Source organism: Bombus bifarius, unplaced genomic scaffold, assembly GCF_011952205.1.
Source record: "Bombus bifarius isolate JDL3187 unplaced genomic scaffold, Bbif_JDL3187 scf7180000008216, whole genome shotgun sequence".
Classification (NCBI taxonomy): Eukaryota; Metazoa; Arthropoda; class Insecta; order Hymenoptera; family Apidae; genus Bombus; species Bombus bifarius.
In genome coordinates, this window is record NW_022884518.1 from 231,192 (window position 1) to 252,970 (window position 21,779).

Genomic DNA, 21,779 nt, shown 5'->3' on the forward strand with positions numbered 1-21,779 from the left:
TTTGATATTATAAAACTAAATGTTTTACTAATTACACTTCTTTACTAATTGTTTACCATAAATATTTCACTAATTATATACACTTCCTAATATAGCGATAAATACCTTCCTTCCGTTTTTTGAATCGAGCAATGAGTCTGCTTTTAGTATGAGAGATGTTATTCAATTTTCACTTTAAAAAACAAGTTGACCATGTTTCCAATGCTACATAATGCTCAGTATTAAGCAGGGCGTCAAAGAATTTTCTTCCAGAAAATCTAAATATTTATTACTTTTGTAAATTTTTTGCAAGCTTTGTTTGCAAAAGTTGGAACAAAGTCCGCAACTTTTTTCCAGCAGTGTATAAATAAAGATAATTTATTTTTGCTTAAAGAACAGGAAAACCGATGAAAGTCATATTTGATTTAAAATTCAATGCAGAAAGAAAAATAACTTGATCACAAAATACCAAACTTTAACATGTACAGATTCTTACGAATCGAGTCTTCTAAATTTAATCCAAAGCAAATTATTTCTAGAAATTAATTTGATATTTTAATAAAATTAGAAATTTTTATATCACTTTTTATATACCAGACATCGCGCCCTATCAGTATATTGATGTCCGAGGAACGAGAGAAATCGTAGACGTTGTCTTCATTGGCGTCGTATGGGGGTTAGTGATCAGGAGACAGTATAAAGCAGAGTGAACACAAGACTCGTGCTCACTAATGGCAAGATAGGGAGGGAATGTATAGTGGCAAACGATATAAAGTGTCTTGTTGGAGTAGTTACGAATTTTCATGTCGTGTTCGTGCCGCGAATTTGATCATTAAACAAACTACGTGTAGTTTTATTTTTTATTGACAACGAAATTCCGAATCGCACAGGAAAGATGGAACTGTGATACATGTTGTTTCTGTTACTCTGTGCGTTATACCTTCGAATTAGTACGACCTGTTAGAACTAAAGTTCTAACTCAGTAAGTAAAGTGATGTGCTACAATTTTATTCTCTCCAAATTTTAGTCGGTCCGCAACAAATAACAAAATTTGCATGTGGTAAGATGTTCGTCGTATTATGTGAAAAGTTTTGCCTGATTGGCTAAAACAATGCGGCACCCGAAATAATACAATAAATTAAGAATCAAAAATGATGAGGCTAATTAACAATCAAATAACGTAATGTGTTTTCTAATTTCGTAGAGATTCATTGTGTAGATAGATAAAATAATAAATTAGAATTATATTGAAATTCACATGAAGCCACTAATTATTTACAATATAATGAATAATCATTTTCTTCCAAATATGAAGATATATATTTCATATACTTTTTATGAATCGTTTTCTAAGAACAGTCGTATCAAGGCGAGAAACTACGAACTTCTATGCTAAGAAACAGCGGGTAAAGATCATAAAAATTGTTAACATCAAGGTATGCTGGAGTTATTAAGTATGCAGAATATATTTTCTTCGAACAGCTTGGTAGCTCTGATTCCACCAAGAGATGCTTCATAGGTACTCACGACACGTTTCATTCTGCATATGCACTCTCTTTCGCTTTATACTTCGATATTAATGCAAGATGCGTACTTGAAAGATGACAGATCACCTACTCGGATCACCTTGTTTATTATGTCATCATGTTAATAACTGTGCGCGATATTAGAAAATTACGCTTACATTTGTGAAATTAAAAGGGATATAAACAAATATGAGTGAATAGCGCCTACGTTATAAGTTATATTTCATAATTAATCATTATAAATACAGAACTCGAAAATTATGTGAATTTATTTAACTGTTGAAAAATTGAAATTATTTAAACTGTTAATTTGAAATTACGTGTTCAAAACAAAAAATTCCCTTTTAAAAATGTAATTAAATATGTGGTCAATAGACATGTTTAGTGCTCAGACTTTATTTCATTTACGTAAGTTCATAATACTTGTGCTATCTTGTTTCCTTATTGCTTTCTAAATAAGGATAATGTTTTAAATACCGTTAAAATTTTTAACATTCAATCTACTAGCGTTTCATTCGGTCAGAAATTTGGTGTACTCCACCGGGAAAAAAGGAATAAATCCTTAGTTAAGGAAGGTGTGGAGAATATCTTTACTAAATTTGTACCTCGTTTTACATTCAAAACGATGGATAAAGGTGTTAATTGAATCCTTTTAGAATACTCGTTTTGCCTAAATGTGAAACTTCGATAGTAAATGTTTAAGGGAAGATAACCTTCTATCAAGTTTCCAGATCACAAATGTTGGTGTACATGCTTCTCAACATAAAGAGTTCTTAACCAGGCGTTGAAATCACTAGACGAATTAGATCACAGTAATGTTTAACAGAGTTCCCAACACTTAAATTTAGTTTTATTAGTTCGTCCGAATTAAACACAGTATATTTGTGTACTCGAAATACAAACCACTCTACTCTACTATTACCTACTCTATTATTAGTGTATTTTGATTGTCAAATGTTCACGAGTTAACAAGCATAATTTGTATTCTTGCGTGCGAATATTTTAGAGACAATAATTTAACGACTACCTGATTCCATCAGTTCATATCGAAGGTAAAAAAAGCTTTACATTTTTTAATGACGTCAAAGGCTATAAAAAGGAAAATATGATTTAAGAAACTGACAAAATTTGAGAATGTCATGCCATGCCATTATCTGAGATATTAACGAACATTTTTATATCCTAGGCGGATTTTATTATCAGAGTTACTGTGCTATTTACAGCGGTAAAGAAATGTTTATTACCTATTCACAAATTTTTTTTAGTTACGCTTTGGAGTTGTTTTAAGAAATATTTCAACTGACGTCAAATGTGATATTTATAGTATTTTCGAATCACAAATGTTTATGATTAATAGCAATAAAATAATTATAAATATCGGTTGTTTTATAATATAATTCTAATCACAGAGTCGGAAAAAAGTTATAAAAGAAGCAAGATGCGAACATATTCAACGATCTTCCGATTGTATTACATAAAAAGTAATATTTAAAATCAGAAAGAAATGACATTTTCTTTATGATATATTTTATCATATCTAGAAAACAAAAAAAAAGTCTTTTATGCAAATATTGAAGAAAATATATAGCGAGAAAACATCCAATTTATCAAATAATTTAAGAAAAGAAGGAGAACCAGAGAAGGTTTATGCGTGAATCATAAATTATATATGAATTTTTCCCAAGTTTTTAACCAAAGGTTTTGGCTAGATCAACGTATTAATTAAATCACAAAGCAACGCCTATATAAGTTCTTTTTTAACCTTTATCGATTCGTTGATTTTGATGATCATTTATCTATGACATCTCGATGATTCGGCTCTCATATTTAAAAATTACAAGACACACTAGCTATTAACTTATGAATTCAAAATTCGTCCAATTAATTTATCAACTGTTTTTGCTGTTCGTTCGACATAAAATAATTAATTATTCTTATTAATAATAGAAGTCCCGAAGAACATTTTTATTCATAATGTTGCTGCAATTACTTACTGTAAATGGTTACTGTCGTATTATTATCATTGCAAATTCTCGATATATATTACCGATAAAAATCTACAATCTACCATGTAGATGTTCGAATTATATTCAAACGCCTAAGTCACCAGATACATTAAATATGTATAAGAAAAACAGGAAAGGAATAAAAATTCGAGGATGAAAAATTCTACCGCCAAAAAAAAAGGTTATTTTGTTCATAGGTGTGTGAATAGCTGCGCAAATAACACGCACGTGTCAATGACCTTGACAAATTAAGATGAAATTCCGCTTCAAACTTGGAATATGTATATGTATAGTTTGAACGTAATTTTAACATGTTTCTAGATCTATTTTCCCAGTCAGACTTTGTCGAATAGATATATGTACCGTATTTGCACATGTCTTTCTAAACTTCCCGTACTATATAATCACATTATTCCTAGTAGAATAGTATGTTCGAAACGTATACTTCTTCAGATGAGTATGTTTGTACATTCCGCCTATCTTATAAAATATTAAATTAGTAATTATGACAGTAGGAACAAGATATAATAGTAAGACTAATAAAACTTGTGCTACATGCTTAAATATTATTACCTCGAAAATGAGACTGTAACAAAAATTTTTCCAATCCTTATGAGAAAAAGAGATTCTTTCCTATTTCGTACCTGAATGAAAACAAATTATCGTATTATTGAATTAGGGTTACAGAGTTGATCAATAAGGCGCTATAATAAAGCAATCCCTCTGTTTCAGAATTTTACGATCAAGGAGACAGAAAAAAGTAAGGCAACGAGACACGCGAAAACCAGGTCGCAACCATGAAATTCACAAACCCGCTGCCGCAATTTAAAAGTGAGTAATCGTATGTACGTGTATATATGCATACGTCAATCAATAAGTATCATTAAGCATATCGTATTTTATAAATATGTCAACAATCGGTATTGTGAGTGGTTTTTTAATATTTACAAAGAAATTTTCGTAAGGCCATATAAGGCTTGCTTAACACATGATATGCCACTATTTGCGAAAGCAATGCAAGCTTCCATTTGTAGCGTCACAAAACAACTGAAAGTGTTGCTGTACAGTTAAGGCCAAGGTGATAACGGCACAAGTAATAATTTTACCCTTTGACGAGGACACATATCTGATGAAATTATAAATATACCGTATTACACGATAAAAGTAATATATAATATAGACGTATAACATAATATAAACGTTCTATTCAATAAAACCAAATTTGAAATTTTTTTAGTTCTGTTACTATTAATACCAGACAGCGATCTATAACGTAGAAAAACTTGTTACTCGCTGCGAATGCTCGATCGCAACCTCGATCAAGTTTTAACAATATGTTTTCATTATCTAAATATATGAATTACATGAAAATAATAATATGGAAAAAACATCAGAAGTGTTGCACGAAATGATTATACCTTTTCCTTATTTTCCTGTTTTCCTTCGACGTTGTTTTTGTCAGCCTCTATTTCTTCTTTTTACCTTATAGAGTATAAATAATTATTTTCAGTTAGGCGTTCCATAGTTGATGTTTTAACTCGTCAGACAAAAATCAAATACGGTTTAGATTTCATTTCTGGTTTCTAGACGTTAATTCCGTAATCTTAAATTAGTTATATAATTATATAATCATTTATGATCATTGGATACATCATAAATTTTTATGGCATATTCCATAAGTATTAGGATATAAACATATCACTTTTCGAGAATATTAAGTAATCGAGGCTTTGAAAACAATTTTTGATGAATCAAAGAGAACCGAGTTAAACGAAGTCAAAAAGTAGATAAAAGAACTTTGAGACATATGCGTATGTATTTCACTTTAACTGTCTGTTATGTGTAACAAGCATCTAACGGATAGAATGTTAATAAATAGTCCGTCAAAAAAGTTCCTTCATTGAAAATGGTTTGAGATTTCGATGATTCGGGATGTCATATATTAACATATATTAACTAGTATCAACTTTGGTAACCGTTTAAAGTTCTCGGCCATTGAAAAACTACTCAAACGTGTATAACCGGTAATAAAATACCGAAGTTTCGTAAGAGACTTTCGAAAAATGTACATGCTGAATTTCATTTCTAAAGAAAGTCAAGGAATGTTAATATGATAGCATGATTTTGACCTCAACACAAATACCTTCCTGCTTTGTCTTGAATGATCGGTAGGTCACGCTGAATTTTTTACTAAATAAAAAATCTATGATATTTGAGATCTTGTATGATATTTGAGATAAGAGGAACCTTTTACTTTTTATTAATGAGACATTTATCGCCATAATGTTGCACGACATGTCAGAGACTTTCATACATAATCCAAACTTATCAATTAGTATACTTCGATCGGAAGAACTGGAGATAATGAATTTCGTGATTCTAGTTTAATTGTTAATACTTCGTTAAATTCTGACTAAAATACTTTTACATCATAATTCTGTCTTTATCGTTTTATTCGAATACTTTATATTCCACTAATTTCCTCCTGTTTTACCTCCTCCTTCCATTAAAAACATCGAATTATTATTAAAAAAAAGTTACGTGTTCATTCATCGCTTTTTTATCATTCGAAACAAAATAACATAATGATTCAATATGAATGGCAATACAACTAACAAATTTCGATTCTTATAATACTTTTACGTAGATATACGTGAATAGTCATAACTAATGGCTGGTATGATATTTCCGACAAACTGTTTTGATTTGTGAATGGCCAGAGTCTTTAGGTCAAGGATTAATTCTTACTGTATTGGGAATTGGTTATGTTTAGTTGAATAAGGACTCCGTGCAGAAAATACTGAATTCTATTGAAGTTGACAAACTTTATCTCTTGAATTCTTGATATTGCATATGCAACTTTCGTTTACATTTTCCTAGTTTGTAAATTAAAATTTTATGCGTTTAGTGAAAAACAATAGCAATAACAAACACAACATCCTGATTCCATTAGTACATTGAATATGTAATGATATACATATATAATATATCATTTCTCTATTCATGATAGGTTTACATATCGAGATTACATATGTAATAACGTATGTTGTCACCGATTATCGTTTTAATTGTTCTTCATTCAAATCACGTCGCTAAACTAAAAAAGTAAATGACATCTGTCCATCGTAGCAATTATTAGCTCATACATAATGACATTTGCATACATTACTTTCGCTATGTCGCTGTAAATAAACACACACGCCATTTTCGTATACACACAGTAGCTCCCAATGGTACGCGTTACAATTACGTTTTGTTAAGCTATGTAGCTACAGAGTACAGAGTACAGACAGTATGAGACAGACCCGCGAGACCTCGCAACTCCAGCTATGTACAAACATGACAATGCCTCATATTGTTTTATAGAGCTTTAGGAAGCTAATACTAACACAGTAGTAATAATAATTTTACTTATTTTAAAATAAATAACTATGAATATCTATTCTACTAAGGAATATATTTTTAATTATCTATATTATGCAAGCTATAAATTTGCATACTTTTAAGAAAATAACCAATTAAATAGATGGATCCAGAGAAACAAATTTTAATTTGTTTAGGAATATTAAAAGCGCATTGGTAGTAAGTCAGTACTTCATTATCTAGAATAATTTCAGTATTACGTTACCATGGCTAGATAAAAATAACTTTCGTCTTGTTTACTCGTCTGTCGTATTTGTCTGTAATAAAAAAAAAATGACACTATCGTAGTAAAAAGGATAGGTATATTGACAAGTTCGTTGGAACGGAATCAACTATTTTTATTTTGTTTCTCTTCTTTTTAAAAAGCAATAAATCATAAATTGAGCGAATCTATAAATTTTTTAACCTTCAGTGCATCTTATTATCTTTTACAATAAACAAACAGCAAACAACCTTTTACAATTATCAAGTTGTAAATTACTATAAGTCTAAAGTTGTAAATAAAATATTTCATTACATATCACTATAAATGTTCAAAATCTCCAAAATGAAATAATTTCTCTTAGGAAATAATATTGTAATCTGTAATACATATATTCAACACTTAAATTCCGGGACGAGATGCTTTCGATACTTACATACGTCATTTATTCATAAGTGGAAATTAATTTGCTAGAATCACTGTAATCGCTCATAAAACGTATTGCGCGTGATTCACGTATTTCTGCATATTCATACAATGTAAGAAAACCTCCCCAGGAAGAATCGTCGACCCAATTTGTCCAACTTTTTGTCAGTGTAACAATAAAACGATACGAAACTTCGTGGACACCCTAATTTTTAGCAAACCATGAATTACCTGCAATTTACGTACTTTTACCATCCACCATTTACGTAATACTTTTACCATCCACCTAACCGAAGAAATCGTTTTTAAACTGGTCCTTTTTTTTAGGTTTATATGTTACTTAATGTTGAATTTGAGTCAAGGTAAGCAGGATAGTGCGAATCACAAAACGTACCGTAGAACATGATTGACGATTATCAATAATATTTATATCTTGACATTTCAAATCTGTTCCAAAAAAAATTTGCAACGTTAATCACTTTATCCAAAATACGCATCCTATAAATTGCTCTCCAATACAAAGAATTCCTTGAAAATCAAATTCATAATCGAATTCCAGTATTAAAAGGAGAAATTACATACACGTAAATACATGCGTCATAACTTGCATAATAAATTCTTCATGTATCATTCATAATCATCTTAAGATTTAGTTAATTCAAGAGATCAAAATTGCCCTAGCATGTTATTATGTTGATCATCGGTGGTACTATGGTCAAAAAAAGACGTTTAAAAAATTCAAGGTTCGATTAAGAAATATAAATGACAACTACTTGACATTGCACTTACGTTATAATGCAACAAAAAGCTGAAAATTATCTGATATTGTTCAGTTTCTTGTTCAGTTTATTGACGCAAGATTTATTCGCGATTAACTATCCAATGGATAGAATTGTTATTAATATTTATAGAGTAATAAAATACAACTGCAAAAAGAAGATATGTATATTGTACTCCTCGCACTCCTATCAACACTTTTATGTGAAATATATTATTTACATATCTCAAACGCAATCATTGAACGAATTATCATATGTTTTAATTTAATCTGTATATGATGTAAATATATGTACTTGTTAGTTTCTCTTCCAATTTAATGAATTATGTTTATAAGTTTGATTTTCATAATCAGTAGAGTGACAGACATATGTAAATAATCCAGAATTTTAGAACTTGGACCAATCGTCATTTCTGGCATTCAACAATAAATTTGTGATTCGTAATAAATTATTACATTTATGTAATATGCAGACTGAGTTACCTATCTGGCAGACGATTTCCGTGTAACAATAATAAAAGCAAGTGATTTTTATGAATTTTTTTTAGACTAGCTACTAGTTATATGGACTAGACGTTATTGGGATGTAAATATAGTCTTGAAATAAAAATGTTATGTTTTTCCTTTCAATTCTTTTTATTGTTCATTGACTTTTTAAACTGTTACGTTTAATAACTTTTTAAACTGGCGTGTACGATAACTAAAAAACAAATTGATTAGTCAATTTTGGACAAAACTCGTTCACTTTGTTACAAATTTTTGTTACAATCCAGGGATTGAACCTCAAATTTTTACTTGATTATTTATTTATAATATTTTTTCGAACAATATAAACTTCATTTATCTGCCAAATAAAGTCAATTTTTTTAAAAAGCTAGAACTTCCAAATTTTTCGTTTATCTTTCAAAAATAGATTCAATCACATAAGCTATCTAATTTTAAGAAAATTTCTTAATTTTTGCATTCTGATGATAGTAACGCATGCTATTCTGCACGCCAACAACGTAACTATTGTTAAAGATGATCACGAGACTTGTTTAATATATAATAAACGATAAAAGAAACTGGAATAAGAAAATTACATTTAAAACTCCCTATTTATATCCCATAAACGTTTAGCCCCATATAACCAATGGTTGGTTCGAAAAAAATTTATAAAAATTACTTGCATATAGTGTTGTTGCACGAGAATTACCCTTAAGCTGAAATATTTTCGACACCATTAATTATATTGAAAAATGTTTCAGATAAAGGATAAATGGCTTCAAGGCGGGCATGTTTTAATATTACAATTAGTTTTTCTGTAGGTAGACGCGTAAAGATCATGTGGAGGTCAACTTTGTTTTCTTTTTAATGGGATCATATATTTCTTAATACATTAATCGATGCAGCTCAAGATTTTGTATAAAAAATGACTAACCTACTTATGTCGGAAAAGTATTAATATAATAGATGTTTTAACTTTTATTTTGTAAAACTTATCATATGAAAGATAGAGACAGACATAAAATACTAGTTTTATATTTGTTTTCCTATGAAAAAGATTGTTTAACAAAAAAGTTAAAAATATTTTATTAATCATTTTTCTTTTCTATTACAGAATGCATAATATTCTTCTCAGTAGGCATCAGTTGCAGCATTTTGGCTTGCCTTCTACGTACTATCAATCCAATGAAATTAATATTAAATCAAGTAAGTGTACCTAAATTATACCATGTTCGTAGAAATTGTAATTTAAAATTCGTAAATAAGTTTCTATGACAATTCTCGAGACATTGAAACAAAATTACTCAGCTTGTCTGAAAACAAACCATCGTGCTAATTGCAAAAACTTGTTTCAGGAACTTCGAATGACACCGAATTCGTTGATTTTTGAACTATGGAGGAAGCCTATCGTAGATGTTTACATGAAAATATACATATTCAATATCACAAATGCGGAAGAATTTCTTGAAGGCGGAGTAAAGTTAAAAGTTGAAGAAGTTGGCCCCTACGTCTACCAGTAATTAATACAAATTTTTCCATTTCATTTTATAAGTTAGATAGACTATTCATCATTTTGACAAACTATTCATAATTGATTTTTTCTCTTCACTCGTAGAGAAATTTTAGAAAACACAAATGTCACTTGGTACGAGAACAACACGATTTCGTACGTTCCAAAGAGAAAAATAGTGTATGTACCAGAACTGTCGATTGGCAATCCGGAAGTAGATACGGTGTTTGCTCCAAACATACCCATGTTGGTAAGTAAATAATAAATTCATAAATCGATGGATAATGTTATTATTTACAAATGTATGAGTAATTAATCAATTAATTATGATCGTCATAATATGGTTTCGCATACAACATTTCAATCATTCTAACGTTCTGACGGTAAGCATTCAAAAATTCCAGTAAGAAATTCTAAAAGTTTTTCAGAGAGAATAGTTCATTTAATTAATATGGTTGTGTACAACTACAAAGAAAGATACTAATAAAAATGTATAGGATGAGAAGCTTACCGATAGTAAGGTTTATATGGGAACATTATATGTTCATTTTTTTTATTGATGGTCACATTTCAATAATGCTTAAGCATTGACATGAAATGATCAATTTTGAAAATGCTTTGATAGTTTTACGATACCATATTCTTTAACGTGAGATTGATTTATTGTTAAGAGTATGCAAAATACTGAATAAGTACAAAACTGTTTAATTGAAGTAATCTTACAATTATCAATTTATGCTCCTATTATAATTATGTGAGCAAATGTTAATTAATCATTAGTCGCAGTGATTCATAAAAATTCCTATGATAACAGTTCAACGATATTTTACATTTTCAAAGTCGTTATCCGTGATATAATTATCCAGCTTTCGCTAATAAAAGGAACAATCATCAGTAATAAATCAGTAATAAATCAGTAATAAATCATCATAGGAGATTTACTACTTTAATTATAGTATTTTATTTGTTGTCAGTTACGACAATTAATATACGATATTACAAATAGAATTTCGAGATGTCATTCCATTAAAAAATTATTTTCTTTACGTCACATATCCATGATTATTTATTCTGAAATGATATTTAAAATGCGCACTAAATTTATGCAAAACTATCTCACGCGATGCAATAAATCCATGATCAATAAAATAGTTTTAGTACCTACTATATTCTTATTCGTTGTATTGTTTGTATTAATGATTCTAATTTTTCTTATATGTATTGTTATACTTTTAACACTCACAGGGAGCCTTTTCAACGCTGCACGATGCTGGATTTTTTGTGAACTACCCTTTGAATAGCCTGATAAACTTGTTAGACAGTAAACCAATATTACATTTAACCGTTCACGATTATCTGTGGGGCTATGAAGATACTTTGATTCATCTTGCAAGCAACATCATGCCAAGTTTCATAAACTTCGGCAAATTCGGGCTGCTTGACAGGGTAAGTTATTTTCTTTAATTGTAAATAAAAACAATTAATGTTAAAATTAAAATTAAAATTAATAAAACAAATAAATATAGGAAGAATAAATGATGATTTACCTTCAAGAAAACCTAAGCACATTAACAAATCTACTTATACATATGATAAGTAAACTCTAAAGTGCGATATTTATCACATAGTACTTACATACGTTATTCTGTTCTAAGAAAAGTCTTCCAAGAGTTATCATACAAAAGCTAATAAAATGTAAGATTAGTTATTCAAGACAAACACACGCAATAAATACAGAAGGAATCATACAATATACATATCATTATTATAAATTGCTTTGCCAATGCTTTCGTAAACGGAATAATCAAATGCATAAGAAACTCTTTCGCAAAAGCACTTGTAACGAACAATTACGCGTCACGTTTTGTCATTGATCTTTGCTTTTCATGAACCATTGCTCTATACTAGGTGAATGGTATAACTCTCGTCACGATTCTTCAGGGATTTCCGTTAACACTGTTTGACGCGTATTTAATTTTGTATCTTTCAATAGGCGATTCTTGTAGACCTTTGTGAGCAAAATACGAATCTCCAAACTGTCCTTTCTTAGAACCAAAAAAATTATTTTTAAAAAGAATTCTACGTTTTTAACTTTGGAGATGTTTTGTGCTTTTGCAGTAGTAGCTATTGAGTTGCGGTTAAGATAAAAAGATTCTGTCGAGCTTCGACGTGCTAATTGTGATGAAATTCGGTTAAATGGAAAGCTCCATGTAATTTTAACACTAACAAAAAGGGATTGTAAGGTGTGTTCGTACACACAACAAAGCAGGAGAAAAACACGAAACTTATTATTGCGATACTTGTCCTGACAAGCCAAGGATGCTTTATAATTTATCGTAAAAAAAACAAAATACAAAAAAAATATTAAAAAATTATATACTCAAAGATGTAAATATAAATAGATTATTAAAATATAATGTTTTTTAAGTTAATTTTTATATAAAATCATTTTATATTATCTACAAGCTCCTACTCTAATAGCACAAAACATCTCAAAAGTTGAAAATTTGTAATTTCTTTTCAAATTGATTTTTTTGGAAACTGTGAATTCTAGGAAAAAACGATTCATTGAAAAAATAACTGAAAACTGATTTTGAAAATTGATTAACTTTTGTTTGAAACATTTTTTTGTCAGATTATTGGAAGTAAAATGCGATGAATGAAATCGTCACTGAAAAATTGTGGCAATAGTTGTAGCATACATACATCCTGTATATAGAACAAATATCAATACATATTTTTACAACATTGCTGAAAGAGAAACTTTTACCACCAAACACTAAACAATAGAAAGTTCTGAATTTATCGAAACCTTGAATGAAGGTTCGGCAAGAGAAAGGGAGAATATCAAGTTTTAGCATTTCCCAGAAAACGCAAATTTATTTTTAGATATTATAATGTCGTAGCTTCATATCTTCTCATATATCAAAATAAAACACCATTTTATTCTGCGTCATTTTCAACTTTCACTTATAATTTTAAATAACATATGTATAACACATGAATACTTCTCATTCTTTAGAGTTTAATGAGAGTTTTTTCGTTGTACATTTTAATTTTTTATAATTGCAATACTCAAAAAATTTTAATTCATAATGCGACATATCCAGTGATAAAGGGCACACGGAAATGAAGAGCATACGAAAAAATTTTGTAAATGTAAAACTAAAAAATGTCAAAATTCGTTAAAATCGGCATTCCCCTTTTTCTCCTAAACTTCAAATGCTAATAACATCCTAAAAGATGTAATGAAAATACTAAGAGCAACGTCCGGCAATTAGACATATCTGAAATATAAACTATTTAAACTGCAAACAATTTAAGACGGGCAATTTTGTAAACAAGATTGCAATAATTAGTTGCAAACACCATCGACATGAGTAGATTAACTTGACGCAAATGCGTCAATTCCAGTATCGTATTGCGTATGAGATAAATTAGCGACGAAAAAAATTAAATAAATAATATACCGGTTATTGACACAAGTAACTAACTTCGTCTGTATATGAATCGATCGAATCATTTCAAGCTTTTTGTTGCAGAACTCTCATATGCACGATCACATCAACACCTTCCAACCGTCAATTACACATACAAGCTCCACGCGATTTAACGATTGTGTGAAAAATATAACATTATATATATATACATACACAAATACATGAGTCAAATGCGATATCAGATATACACATGTGCACCATATTGCAAGTATAATACGCCAAATTACCGAAGGTTTACGCAATTATTTCTAGCCGTTGCTCCTTTCACTGTTTGTGCAAACATGCATTTCATGGTTCACGAGGTTAGTGTCAACAACTTTTAACTGCACAAAAAACAACTATATATTAGTAAACATGAACAGGTTGTCCTAGAGTATGTTCAGCGAATGAATTTGATCGGAAGTTATTCTTTATCGTTAATCTCGTTGACTTTTAAAACTACTTAATTTATATCATGGATATTTTTATATCCAATTATAAAAATATCTCATAAATGATTAAAATCCCATCTTATTAGGCATAAAATTCTATTTTTAATAGAATAAAATTTTTAAAATGATTTAATTTGATCAATTAAAAATATTAAGTTTTAACTAATATAGAAATATATCATTTCAAATTGTAGAATAGTTTAAATAGCATATGAGAATTCAGCAACAGAAAGTTATGTTTTTAATATATGTATCTTGTCCCATTCTTTTTTCGTCATATGGTGGTGCACAATACATTTCAAGAATCTCGCTTTTTTTCGAATAAGTCGATATAATTGCATAATATATAGTAACAAGCGCAAATCATATATCATGTCAAGTTCAATGCACGTTTTATAATAATCGACTTCGTGTAACTCTTATTCACGTTGGCATGATTTCTCACTTATATACAAACAGTTATTCACGTGTGTTTTCCTTATCGTTAGAAAATATGTGAGAAATGTCAACCCACCAAGATATAATTAAAAATAATTCTATGATCTATGATGTTTCCGCTTACTTCAATATTAATATTTCCACCAGTAACTTAATCGTTTATTGTCAATTTGCAACGGGAATGCTAGAAAATGGATACTATTTCTTAATAATATCTATTTTTCTTCTTTCGAATTACGTTTATCGATATTTTAAGAAGCGATTAAACATTTTGTTATACCTTTAATCGCAATTTTTCACGCTTTTGCGTTTGAAATTTATATTAACTGTGAAATTATATCATTTATATCGAAAATGCGATTGATCGATGATCAAAGTGCATTCACGAAAAGCATTTATTGACAACTTTTTTAGATGTATGACGAAGGAAACAACGTCGTGCTCATGAATGTCGGGCACAATGAGAATATGACCGAGGAAGAAGGACGTTATTTAAGTATTCAATTATACAACGGCAGTCCAGGAATGTCACAATGGGGATATCGAGAAGATAATGGAAACGAAACATATCCAGAGTAAGTGGAGAGGGAAAACAACAAAAATTAATTAATAAAAAGTTAAGTGGAGGAATTGAATATTATCGCAAACACTTCACATTACAGGAATACTATTTGTAATCTCATTAGAGGAAGCACCGAAGGAGAATTATTCCCAGCATATCTAGACAAACGTGCTGCATTCAGAATATTCAGGAAAGCGTTCTGCAGAACGATACCAATTGTTTTCAAAGAGGAAGTGGTAGCAGAAAACGGTCTAGGTGGCTATCTTTACAGCATGTCAGACAATTTCTTAGATACTCCTGATGGAAATCCGGATAATACGTGTTATTGTAAGAAAAAAGGAAAATGTTTAAAGAAAGGACTATCTGACATGACGCCGTGTTACTACAGTACGTATCTCTTATTAACTAATGAATACTTAGCGATATTAGATTTCTTACCAATTCTAGCTCACCATACGTTGGCTTGTTGGATGATATAAGTTCTTGCACGAATCAGACTCGCCGACTAAATATCAGAATAGCAAAGTTTCTACCTGTGAGCTTAACATCATCGGCCAGACTCTAACATTAAATGTCAAAAGCTGAACTTTGCGCATATAATGCAGAGTGTTAGACCACGTGTCTACCAAACATTTCTATAAAACAATATTAGACTAATCGTTTCTTGAACGTAGCTGTTATACTGTTTTTGAAACTGATAACCAACTTTCTTAAGTACAATTTTTATACCCTTTCTTAACAAATTTAAAAGGTTAGAAAACTTAGAAATTTCCATCGAGATCAACATATTTTATAGTGCTTTTTCTTTATAACGTTGATTGAAACGTAATAACTAATACAGATATATAAAAGTACTTGTTATTAAGGTATCTTACTTATTTAAGGTATCCCTGCAGCAATGTCTTTACCGCATTTTCTTCACGCCGATCCCAGTTTACAGGAGAATATCGAAGGTATTAATCCAGATCCAGAAAAACACACCACGAAGATAATTCTAGAACCGGTAAATACAATACTAAGCAACTAGCTTATTAACATTTGAGAGGAATTATTCGCCAATTATGATCGTTTTAAGATACGTAACGTAGCTTCTTTCTTTGATTTTATTATTTGCTTCGTAATTTATGTAAGTATTGCGAGGCTGGCTACTGCTTGAGCAACTTTTATCAAAAGCACATTCTCCTTAACGAAAGTGTTACGCCGTGTTTCACAAGTAAAGCCATAATATGCGAGAATAACGTAAATATTCGAAAGCGATCTATTAGTTATCTAATTGAACAACGATAATGTTTAATGTGCTCGTAAGATTGGTACTAATAACCATTAAAAATCAACAAAGCAATTAAATCCATTGAATAGTTTTCAATAAAGAAAAACCGAAGTCGAATTTTATTATTGAGAATCGATGATTAACAGAACATATTTTTCTCATTTTTCTTCATAGACAATCGGCTTCCCGATGAAAGTAAACTCAAAAGTACAGATCAATCTTGTTATGCATCCTGTTCAGTACAATTCACAGATTGAAATTTTTAATAACTTAGTAATACCATTATTCTGGAGTGACCTGGTGAGTATTCTTCATTCAGATTTTTACATCTAACATGCTCGTAAAACCGTTCGTAATTAACAATGGGCATGTAGAATAAAGCTCTACCTAATCTACTTTAATCTACCTTTAATGTCGACAGATCAACATTCTTAATACTATCACAAATAATCGCCTCTTTTATAAACCTGTTTAACACACTGTCCGATAACATTTTCTCTATATATACTTAAGCGTGGTAATAAAATGAGAGTAGGATATGTATGAGTATTGTGAGATGTAACCCTAAATAGCATTGAACAAATGTTCATTCAGGTTTCAAGTGCTTCGAGGTCTATTCAATACGAACATATAATGTTTAATATGTTAATTACGCTACAAATATATATTACGCTAGTCATAATCATTTTTCGAAAAATACATATTTAAAATTGGAAAGTTATAACAATTCCAATTACAAGCAACCATAATGTCTTAAACTTATATTTTCATAAATTTATTTGCAGGTAATACCTCAAGTACCCAGTGACTTGTTGTTCCTCGTGAGATTGCTGCTTCAAGTAGGACCAATAATGCAGGAGGTATTAATATGGTTATTGGCTATCGCAGGGGTGACGATGTTCGTATTATTGATAAGCACATTGTGGACCACCAAACAGCAACAACAATCACTTCCGGTAGACAGGAGAGATAGCTACGATTTACGAGTACCATTACACTATGGTCAATACACAACGATACAAATTTTATCGGCTATCAAAAACTGACTAACCAAACATTATAAAAGTACTCGTGTACGATGCTCAAATTTATTTTAATATAACTAAATATACTTTAACATTAGATAATAATATTCGTTTTTTTTTCCTATGAGTGGAAAATGCACCAACGCTCTCTATTACATACTTTGATTGACTCAGAATACGGCAAAAGGTATTCTACGTTACAGTACACATTCAGGGTTTTGCGCTAAAAATATTCTCGATATGGATCGATATTATTCTAACAGAATATTATCGTTGCATGCTTTTATTCATTTAGTAATTTACGCTCTCTTTTGATGTACCACGGAATGCATTTGATATTTCGTTACACATAATTAAACGTACGTTATAAATAATATTGTAATAATATTTCTTCTATCACATGTATACATATAGAAACTTTATTACAGTATTTTATTTGTTACATATTGGATTTATATACTTATGTATACATATGTTACCAATATGTAACATAACTAATAATATAAATCTGCCGAATATAAAATAATGAATATATTCTGGTAATGTATAAAAAGAAAAATATAACGTATGACATTTGTATACTTGTAAAAAAACCGATTCGATTGATGGAATTCGTTCGCAAAAAAATTGTTGTTGTATATAATATTCTTTCATACTTAATGTCAAGAAGGAAACATTCAAATATAATAAATCACTTACATATTATTATTCCTGTATTCAGTATTTTAATTGAAACATTAATCACTACGAGAGCTATCACTTTGTTCCGTTTCGATTTACACCATCGGAAGTACCTAGCTTTACTACTTGTGTAAAACGAATTTAATGTGTATTTCAATACAACATTCTCTTCTCGTAGAAAATATTATGCTAGCTATAATTTTTAATTATTGTAAAAAATTAATTATGTATTATACTACTGGACTATATTTATCAGTTATTAAGTAATTATATTTAGGACGCACAAATATGTTCTAATTTTGTCTAACGTATTAATTCTCAAATTTTTTTATATTTTCCGCGATTTCGTCTATTTAATGATATTTCTAAACTGAAATTGGAATTGAGTTTATCATACGATATACTTAAGATAATTTTAACTTCTATTTTTATAATTTGAAAAATAAAATCACCTTCGATAACAGCAATAATTTAAATACGTATTCAGATTTGTTAAGATATTTTACTTAAAAAATAAGCAATACACATATATATATAGCATGTAAACTCTCTTTGTAAAAATGAAGTTGTATTTGCTATATATTCCTTAAAACATGTATTGCTAAATATGCCTGTTTATGATGAACCATAAATATTACAATCGTTTCGTTATATGATTACTCTCTATAATTTCTCTTTTAATTCTCCTTCATCTCTTGCAATGAAATTTTTATTGAAAACACATAACGTAAAATTTATTTACTCAGTACCTGTGATAAGTTATCTATTATTTTATTATATAGTATAGATAATTGAAATAAGATGTCTTTTGTATATTCATCATTTGCAAAATTTTATTTCCTCTAAAAATATTGTTATTACATATAAAATCTATATAAAAATATATATATATTTTTATAACAGAATAAAAATATTAATATAATTATAACAAAAGTATGACACAGCATACAATTACAAAGATTCCTTAGGAATTGGTAATAATTTGTTACATACACATGTTTATATTGTAACAAAACCATAAATTATATACTACAATTCTATGAGAATGTTACATATCTTAAACATTATATATTGCCAATTTCTATACTATAATGTTAAATATATACAATTTACGAGATATTCACATCGAAACATGTAAAATTCTCATACAATTTACATAAAAAATAAAAGCGTGATCGAATTATAAATCATTTAGTTTCTTGAATACATAATCCATTTCAGGTCTATTTTGTGCCATACGATTAGTACACCACTTTCCCAAAATCATTAGGTTGTTGTAAACCTGTTTGTCTTTCTCACCTGCTTTTTTATCTATTAGCAAAGGAAGATCTTTGTCTTCCCAACTGTCAATAAAATCTTTTAAAAACCTATTGCCCAACCTAGATTTATCATAAGCTGGTAAACCAGTAGCTAGTTCAAACAAAACTATACCATAGCTGTATGTATCGACTTTCGTAGATAATTTTCGTCCATGTAAAAATTCTTCTGGGAGATATGGTCTAGTGCCGTGAATTTTGCTTACCTGAAATGAAAATAATAACAAAACAAATAATAATAATAATAAATAACAAGATATTTCATACATTTTTTCAATAATATTATCATTAGAATAGAACTTACTTCCATAGAATCTCTTTCAGGACCTTCTCTCGCTAAACCAAAATCACCAATTCTAGGTTCCAAATTTTTATCAAGCAAAATATTAGCACTCTTTATATCACCATGTATCAAGGGCTTTTCTCCGACTGTGTGCAAATATTGTAAACCACATGCAGCTCCTTTAGCTATTTCATGACGCTGGATCCAAGATAATGGTTGACTTTTCTGTTTTAACAATAACCGGTCTTCTAAAGATCCATTTTTCATAAGCTGATAAACAATACAAGGTAGTTTGCCATCTAAACTATAAGCATATAGTGGTAATATATTTTCATGCCTACAAGAATTTAAAATTTTAATTTCTCTAAAGGATTGTTGAAGTTGAAGTTGATGACTTTCATCAGAGTCTGCCCCTCTCTTTTCTATTTTCTTAATAGCTACAGCTGTATTTTTCCATGTGCCTATATAACAAAGATATAATAGTTTATTTAGATGAAATTAATATATATGAAGAAATTTATTGCTTCTATCCTGATTACCTCTATACACAGTCCCAAAGCCACCTCTCCCTAATATATTATATAAGTTCCATTCATTGGTAGCTATACTTAGTTCATTATAAGGAACATGAGGTATAGCTGCTTCTGCTGAGAAAATGATAGCATCATTATCTTTTCTTCCACTAGTTGGAGTACGTTGTAAAGAACCTAGTGCAGGATTTGCTGCTGCTAGAGAAGCAACAAGTAAGTTGTTAGAATTACTTGGAACAACTCCAATATGCAAGGCTTGCATAGATTGATTTAAAATTTTATGGGATTCCTCCCTAGTATTTTTCTCTACAATAATCTTTGGCAGATTTGGTTCTGGTGGTGCAATTTGATTAAAATTCTGTGTTCCAATCTTCAAATCTTTTGTGTTTTTATTCAAGCGTTTCTCAAGTATTCTATGAAGATTTCCTTCTCCATTATAAAGTAATTTATGAAATTTCTCTTCGACAAATGATTTCAGTGGTACCATAGATTGATAATGCTGCATTCTAGATAACAGCACAAACAATTCCAATATTGTATGATTATAGTGACCCCACATTGTTAGTAATTCATCTGTTGGATTTTTTTCTTTTCGCAAACTCTGTATTGTCAATACATCATATTTCATCCATGTTCCTAAATGAATTCCCATTTAATGTTAAGCTTTTTACTAGAACCTTTTATGAAGTATTGCTAAATTATACTAAATACAATTTTAATTATTAGAATTATATTATTGGAACTTACCAGCAAGTTCTTCCCACTTATCATTTTGATTAAGTATTTTACAAATCTCCGATCGTGCAAAAAATGGCAATTGATAAATATATTTGATATTATCCGTACAGTTTGATGTAGCCATAGTTAGGGTCACATACATATACTAATCTAAACCAAAGTTACCAGTCTGAACACTTCTATACCAAAAACTGTCAAAAACATAAAGCAAGCATCTGTCAAATGAAGCCAAAAAAGATCAATATGGCGACAACACCGGGCATCGTTCTGCATACGGTCGTAAATGCTTTAGAAATTGGCCGCTGGTCATAGCGTTAAACTTTTGCATTTAACGCCACCTTCGCCATCCTTACCACCGAAAGCAAAGAATGTAAATCAAATTACTGCTCATAAATTTTTTCAGTTTATTTAGAATAAGTTTCATGTGATACAGAAGAATGTTTAAAAAAATGTTGATTTATATAATAGGATAGAATCAGCTGCAAAATTGATCATATTGCAAGTTGCAGACACAAGTGGCGCTGCATGACAAAACCTAACAAATCGATTGAAGCGTCTTACTTCAGAAACATTTTCCGATGCGTAAGATTATCTCAAGTCCTTACCTCTCCACTGGAATTTCCAGATTTGTGCCTAACTGTGATCTAATAATCCGACGAGATCTGTTTA

General features: G+C 29.7%; 3 protein-coding genes across 5 annotated transcripts in view; 1 reads left to right on the top strand and 2 right to left on the bottom strand.

Annotated features, from left to right (window-relative positions):
* The window catches only part of LOC117211097 (HEAT repeat-containing protein 5B), a 34,752-nt gene extending 16,324 nt beyond the window's left edge, over nucleotides 1-18,428 (bottom strand). Inside the window, exon 1 of the mRNA XM_033454682.1 lies at nucleotides 18,262-18,428. The gene's annotated coding sequence lies outside the window, so the exon portion shown is untranslated. The remainder of the gene's footprint in view (nucleotides 1-18,261) is intronic.
* LOC117211099 (scavenger receptor class B member 1-like) lies at nucleotides 689-17,667 on the top strand. 3 transcript variants are annotated; one of them, XM_033454685.1, is made up of 11 exons: nucleotides 689-961; nucleotides 4,244-4,342; nucleotides 9,941-10,032; nucleotides 10,182-10,342; nucleotides 10,442-10,586; nucleotides 11,582-11,782; nucleotides 15,120-15,280; nucleotides 15,368-15,654; nucleotides 16,152-16,270; nucleotides 16,712-16,837; nucleotides 17,323-17,667. In XM_033454685.1, the coding sequence occupies exons 2-11, from the start codon at nucleotides 4,309-4,311 to the stop codon at nucleotides 17,581-17,583; spliced, it is 1,587 nt and encodes a 528-aa protein (XP_033310576.1). In that variant the 5' UTR covers nucleotides 689-961; nucleotides 4,244-4,308; the 3' UTR covers nucleotides 17,584-17,667. The 3 variants fall into 3 exon arrangements, with proteins under 3 accessions (XP_033310576.1, XP_033310578.1, XP_033310579.1); XM_033454687.1 differs by having other exon boundaries at nucleotides 956-1,039; XM_033454688.1 differs by lacking the exon at nucleotides 689-961 and adding an exon at nucleotides 2,255-2,317.
* A 743-nt stretch (nucleotides 18,429-19,171) lies between the features above and the next one.
* LOC117211100 (serine/threonine-protein kinase pelle) lies at nucleotides 19,172-21,440 on the bottom strand. Its single transcript, XM_033454689.1, has 4 exons — nucleotides 21,120-21,440; nucleotides 20,382-21,008; nucleotides 19,864-20,303; nucleotides 19,172-19,765 (listed from the first exon to the last, which is right to left on the bottom strand). Exons 1-4 carry the CDS (start codon nucleotides 21,250-21,252, stop codon nucleotides 19,424-19,426), a joined length of 1,542 nt encoding a protein of 513 aa, XP_033310580.1. The 5' UTR covers nucleotides 21,253-21,440; the 3' UTR covers nucleotides 19,172-19,423.
* Nucleotides 21,441-21,779: the final 339 nt, after the last annotated feature.

Coding starts and splice junctions, on each gene's coding strand:
- LOC117211100 (XM_033454689.1), bottom strand. CDS start 21,252: ATGTATGTGACCCTAACTATGGCTACATCAAACTGTACGGATAATATC. Junction 21,009..21,119: donor TAAGTGGGAAGAACTTGCTG/GTAAGTTCCAAT, acceptor GAATTCATTTAG/GAACATGGATGAAATATGAT. Junction 19,766..19,863: donor CTGAAAGAGATTCTATGGAA/GTAAGTTCTATT, acceptor TTTTCATTTCAG/GTAAGCAAAATTCACGGCAC.
- LOC117211099 (XM_033454685.1), top strand. CDS start 4,309: ATGAAATTCACAAACCCGCTGCCGCAATTTAAAA. Junction 4,343..9,940: donor CCCGCTGCCGCAATTTAAAA/GTGAGTAATCGT, acceptor TTTCTATTACAG/AATGCATAATATTCTTCTCA. Junction 15,655..16,151: donor CATGACGCCGTGTTACTACA/GTACGTATCTCT, acceptor TACTTATTTAAG/GTATCCCTGCAGCAATGTCT.